This window comes from Syngnathus floridae, chromosome 4 (assembly GCF_059516105.1).
Source record: "Syngnathus floridae isolate MCC-2025c chromosome 4, RoL_Sflo_1.0, whole genome shotgun sequence".
Lineage (NCBI taxonomy): Eukaryota > Metazoa > Chordata > Actinopteri > Syngnathiformes > Syngnathidae > Syngnathus > Syngnathus floridae.
Window position 1 is genome coordinate 11936291 of NC_142416.1, and position 6668 is coordinate 11942958.

At 41.2% G+C, this 6668-nt stretch overlaps 1 protein-coding gene across 1 annotated transcript; it reads right to left on the minus strand.

Annotated features, from left to right (window-relative positions):
• Positions 1 to 411: 411 nt before the first annotated feature.
• gprc5bb (G protein-coupled receptor, class C, group 5, member Bb) lies at positions 412 to 5696 on the minus strand. The gene is made up of 4 exons (XM_088373714.1): positions 5321 to 5696; positions 3728 to 4844; positions 2875 to 2990; positions 412 to 2794 (listed from the first exon to the last, which is right to left on the minus strand). Exons 1-4 carry the CDS (start codon positions 5330 to 5332, stop codon positions 2750 to 2752), a joined length of 1290 nt encoding a protein of 429 aa, XP_088229840.1. The 5' UTR covers positions 5333 to 5696; the 3' UTR covers positions 412 to 2749.
• Between the last annotated feature and the right edge of the window lie 972 nt (positions 5697 to 6668).

A 6668-nucleotide genomic window follows, 5' to 3' on the forward strand; every position in this document is an offset into this window, starting at 1 on the left:
GTTGAGTTGGATGATTCAAATTATTTGATATTTTATTTACTGCTTTGCTCAAAACATAAAAGCATAAATGGTCTTTTTCCACTGCATCAGTGGTGCTGGAACGATGCTCGCACTTTAATTGGCGAGTGACTGGGCAGGACCATGGAGACATGGTTGGACTTTGAATCTTGACTCTGGCCTTCCTGTGTGGAGCTTGCATGTTCTCCCTGTTCTTGTGTGAAAATTGGGACTTCAACACACTGACCTCTTCCCACACTGTGTGTGCCCTGCAATTGACTTTCCACCATCCTTGGGTGTACATCGCCAGTGCCCAAAGTAGAGTTGGGAAAGGCTCTAACGCACCCGAATGGATATTATCACAGTGCAATTATGCATACCAGGACTTGAGTCTGATGACAAATGAAGGCGACCTTTTATAAGAGAAAATGTGCACGATGTATTAGTCACTCTGTGTAAATTACATTACAAACATTCATATTATGCTGCCTTAAAACAGTGACAGTGCAGTTGCCATAGAATCATTAAAAGGTCAATACCAGTGCTTTTCACAATTTAAGACATACTTGATTGAAAGTCATTAATATTAAAATATTAAATAACAATGTAAAATGTCAAGTTAATATTTGCAGTATACAAAATTGTAGCATAAATCTCACTAACAAAAGCAACATTGCAGAAAACTTACAATAGTTCCTTAGTCAGAAAGTTAGATTTAGTGCAAAATGGAGCACTTGATTAGAATTTGAACACCCACAGCAATAGTGAACATTTTGAGTCATAAATTGCACCGTAATATTATGCCAGTATCACACAGACTATATTGCCTGAAAACTAAATGCAATTGCAAACAAGATTTTTTTTTATGTTTTATATTATCCACGTTCAAACTGGAACAATTTCAAATTTTGTAGGAACCACATTGCCCTATTTCACAGCAACACTGTCATACATAACAGTTTGGTGACAATCACACATCACAGTACAAAATATACCAAAACTGATGGCCAGGTGACAAACAGATGACTTAACAACCTCTCGTCTACATTATTGATAGGATCTTTTGACACCTGGCCATACGGTGTTTGTTTTATTCATTTATTGAATATTGACATCAAAATCTTAGAAAAAAAAAAAGAAATCATATTGACAAAATATCAAAATATTTTACCTATTCCCAAATATTACCACACAGAGATCTTATTAACTCTCTTAAAGTGCAAAATACAGCTTCCAAGATATCTTAAACCTTGTACTGTATCACATATATTTACACTCATTGGTCACATCATTAGGTACACTTGCAAAATCTAATGCAGTGTTTCCCAGGTTTTGTTAAGGCAAGGGACCCATTTTACATTACAAATATCTCACCACCAAACAAAAATGTCACAAAATCTATGAATACAGAAATAACTATCATCTCCTTTGTATTTATTCACCAATTGATTTACCAATTGTGAAACTGTCGGAAGTTTGCCGATACTCTTGATTTCTCAAAATATGAGCTAATGATGCATATGGAGTCACTGAAAACTGCGCCGATTTTTCCGCTAGATAACGTTGTGTTCATTCAACGCAATAAACTCCTGAGACAATGACCACCGCTTGTCCAGTTGTTATGTTACCGTAAACAATCACTGCCAGCATTTTCAATAAGACTCTCACACGCAGTCCATATTTGGGTTAAGGTCTAAATTTCAATTCTGCCAGTAAGAGTATTTAAGATCATCAGTTAATTCTTTTTTTTGCATAATTTTATGTTTGAAAATTCCTCTCTATTGTAAAGTTAAACACTAAAAGTCAAAATGTTGTAAAACACTCAAATATTCTATTTGTAATTCATATCTTTGTTGTTGTGTTAAAGGACCAAAATTATGAAAGCATTAATGAATCATCATTTTCAGCCAAACAAAGTAAACTTGGACAATTAATAACCTTTGACGGCTCACTCGGGTGCCATGACCTCACCACTAATGAGATCCAAAGCAAGAGCTTGAATGCTAATTCATTCCTGTTCATTTCACAATATGCATATTGTTTTTGTTTTATTGTAAAATTAAACTGCATCACACTAAATTGTGTTAATAACATCTCGAGTAATGTAATTAAATGCTGTATATGAGAATCAAAACTCAGCTCTTGTTTGGATCCTGAATAGATGATGCATGTAAAAGGTGTACCAGTGTACCTAATGATTTTACTGTTGAGTGCATTGTAAATGGCTTTTTAGGTTGTCCACAGACTTTCTTTTTGTGCAAGATTACGGGCAATACGAACAAGCGCTGTACTGTAGCACTCTAATGGAATAGCGAAATGGCAGGAAAAATACGAGACATAGCAAGCTTTTTTAGGATATTCTGTAAATTCATATCCTGAAGGTTTGTATAATCCTCAACCCCACGCATTATCGGCCCACCTGAAACATTTGCTGTTATCGTATTTACATATTACAAACATCTGTGCATTGATAATATTAAATCACTGTCACTGGTATTGACACCAGCAATATGTCCTCATCCGTACTGTCACTGTCATTTCCACTCCTTTTATTTGAGGAAAGTGACACAACCTTTCAACAATGGCTTTCAAAATGCAGAATTCAAACAATTATGCAGGAACATGAAATGTGTTGAGCTGTTGTCAGTCCATCCTGGATGATAGGTTATGTCTTTTTGTAATTAATTCTCCTCGTCAGGAATCAGGGGATTAAGCAACATAGTGATACAGAAGCTCAAGTCCCATGACCACTTTACCACAGTCGTCTTCCAGTGTAGTTAATGGGGGCCGTGGGCATCTATATGAAGGTGAAAATCAAGTTGGTCTTCCGAAACAACAGATTTTTGACGAGTGACATATTTTGAGAGACACACTTACCGTGCCGCCATTCATAACAAGAGCCATTTCAGTCGGTTGGTATACGTGACCTCTGAAGGCAATGCCAGGGCGAACACTGCCGTGACTGCTCTGGTGATAGTTTCCACTTCGAAGAGCTGAATGATCAAGCAAAGTAAAGTTAGTGAAATTGGAAAGTGCATTTTTTGGTTTTACAGTCAATGTGGCATTTTTCTTAGCCAAAATGACTCTGAAGTTTAAAATACATACACTGCTTGTGCTTCATTACATTTAGCAAGTTCTCTTTTGCAATTGGTCCCTGTACTTTTACTACAGTAAATGTTAGTTTTAAGGTTCTTTATGTTATTACTCATATTAATTTATTATGCCATCATTCCACAGTCAACAGAAAAGTGACTGTAAAATGATCATTTAGCAATGTTGTGACTCATTTTGGTAATTAGAGTCTAAATGTACACATTCTATAGAAAATAACCCTACATCGCAAGATTTTGTATGATTATTAATTCTTGTGGTTCTCTTTTGTACTACTTTGGTAAGCTCTTTTAGAGTCTCCCTCTCCATTGTAGATGAGGAGCATGTTACATAATAGAAGCTGCACTCGTGAAGAGTGGGTGGGGCTTCATGTCGTGAGTCAGACGGCTTTTGATTAATTCGCTCGATAGAAGTTTCTTTCACTGTTTCTTAATTTTACATTCATTCATATGACATTAAATGGAGAAAAAGCCCAGATGATTTGTGTTGCTGGTTGCCTAGCAACTGTACATTTCCAGCTGTGAGCTTCTTCTCCAGTTTGATGTCAAAAGTGTGACCTCTTGAGTTCCACTGAAAGGCAGAACACAATCAAAAGACACGTGTAAAAACATGGGCGTACTTGCACCGTGCTCCTCAATAGAAAAGGCCTGGTTTTCCTGGAAGGGTTGCTGAGAGTGTGCTTGGAGCTCATCTCTGAAATGTGGAGGAGGCGTTGTCTCACTGGTGTCAAAGAAATCTTGCCTGGCGCATTGTGAACGGTTCCAGAGACACAGGTGGCTCTCAGGAATGCCGTGGAACAGCAGAAGGATCCAGCCCTGCACAACCAAGGCTACAGCCAGAGCGGGCTCGTCCAGCAGACGGTCCTCCACCTTTCCCGCTCCTCCTCCTGACCTCCCCACTTTCCCTCTGAGCCTCATTGCTTGGCTCCCGTAGAGATAAAAGCCAAGCCATGCCACCCAAAGCAAGGCCGAAGCCAGACTTGCCAGGAAGAGCCACACCGCATTACACTTCCATCTCCTTTTGTCACTCTCATCTTCTCGATCCTCGTCACTTTCACGAGCTGCCTCTACCACCAGTTCGCCCCCACACAGCACTACCCCGAGAGAGAGCCCCATGGCTATGAGGAGCAGCCCTAAAGTGTAGCTGCATGCCAGAGCAAAGTCCAAAGGTGGATACTCGCAGGCTGGGTGACCCTCCCTGACGACGGTGAGAAGGACCCATTCGGCAGAAATAATGCCCTGAACCAAGGCCAACGCCAAGCCCAGTGCAGCCAACGTGCTTCCTGAGGGGCTCGTCTTCCCAGCCACCAGCCTCCTGAGCCTCAGGCCCTGGACCAGCAAGCTTGAGAAGCAAAGGGCGAAGAGGGGGCCCCAGAAGGCTCTGCGAATCACACATAGGACCTGGTTCTTTCCCACAAGGAACGCTAGAGAGATGGGGAATATCCCAAGGAGTGTGCCCAGGAGCAGGAGAAGGGGTCCCACGCCAGAGCGCCTGGCCGGGTCTGAAATAGAGCGAAGCTTGACGAGAAGGAGCGCGGCGAGGATTAGCGAGGTGAGGCCCCCGCTACAAGCCACAGCCTCCAAAACGACGCCCCACACCGACTCCAGGTCACACAGCACTCTGTAAGAGGGCTCCACATGCTCACTACATCCCAGTGGAGGAGGAGGAGGCGATGGATGGGATGTACAAGAGCCCATCAGTAGCAGGAGGAAGATGGAGAAACTGTTGACAGCCATCTTTGAGGGATGTTGAAGACAAGAGAGGAACTAGTTAGGTGAGACAGACAGGAAGGAAGGAAGTCACAGCATAGAGACACATTATAGAATACTGCTAAAAAAAAATCTGTCACAGATCAGACATGAATATTCTTCTAGGTGGAAACACACTCATGCTCTCACAGCACAGAACGGATTTTAGCGCTGGGCAATAGTTTCCTTGGCAACGGGAAACAGCGTGGGCTGACATTGCACGCTGGGCTTTGAGAAGTCGAGCTTAAGAACATAAAAACACCGACACGCACGCACGTACTCATGCAAGCGATAATTATGCATTTTTTGTTGGGCCCTGTTGCAACACAAGAAATACCCTAATTTACACCAGGAAATTAGTCTAAACATCCTCAGTTTTTTGAAAAAAAAAAAAAAAATCTGATTTAAACCTCCAATTATTTCTAAAAAGCATACACATCTATATGATTTGATTATTGACTTACCTCTGAGGGCATCGCAGCTTCAAATGTTAATTACTGATAATGGATTGTCATCATATTCTTCATGCCATCGTTTGGAGAATTAAACTGATTCTAATGAATAATCCCATTTCAAATCCTCAGGTTTGCAGGAACCGCAGCTTCCATGTTGCATTTGAAAACGTCCTTCAAGTTGCTTTGTTAGATTGTGTCCCGCTGACCACACTCCAAAAAATAATTAATGATAACACTTGACTACTTCTACCTCTTCAAATAGCTCCCTTTCACTCTCTCGCCCTTTTTTAACATGTCTGGAGGTCTCTCTTCCTCGCAACCACTGTCGTCTTCATCCCAGTCACTGTGTCTGCATGTTTCTCTCTCCCTGCTGCATGTTGACTGTGCGGAGGTGTCAACAGAGATGCAATCCCAGCTTTGCTGGAGCTCACCCACGTATGGGAAGCAGGGACTGCTGGTGCGCACATCCAACCAGGAAATTATGAGCACACCTCTTCACACCCAAGGTTATTTTTTTTCACAAGCTTTGTGTTATTTCCCCACTTGATGGGATTAATCATCATAACAGGAAGCTGCTGCCTGTTCAACTTTCCTCTTTGGTGGACCAAAACAATAATAGGCAAAACGTTCATGTCACAGGTGTGCATTAAGAGTATTGCTAGCTGAGTGAGGAGGGGATTTGGATAGATGAAGGCAGATGGATGACGTGCTGAGGCCACGTGACCCTCCTTGTAGGAAATGTTACATAACAGTCTATCATTCAGCCAAGACTCTCTTTTGGGTAGACTAATCTCCTGCCCTGGAGATGAACAAGATCTGAGGGTGCCCATGACAATCAGCATGGAATTTGGCAATCGAGCCTGTTGCTGGCATACAACTACATTGGTGACAGATTATAGACAGTCAGACATGAGAGAAGCCAAAGCTGGCTTGTGGTACACAAATAAACTCTGGGACAAACAAATGCATGTAAGGAAAGAAGATCAGTAATCTCATCCAGCTACTAGCTAAGTACTTAGCGTTACTACACAGATAAAGAAGCAACAGTTGAAAATGTATGATTATGTATGGAGGGTACATGTAAGAGTGTCCACATTATCTTGACTGCTAGTTCAATTACTAATCTCCTTTAAGGCTTTGGATTCAGAGGACAAAGGATACTGGAGCTATCAGATCTTCAAGTCTTCGGACTGCATCTTGATAGATATCTGAGACCCAGGAAACTATTTCCATAGAAATCTTATTTTACACTAGTAGAATGTCATTTTTCTTGATCTAATCCTGTGAAAAATTTGCTAATGATGAGTTACCACAGTATATGATTACTCAATAACTCATTCAAAGGGAAACATGAACC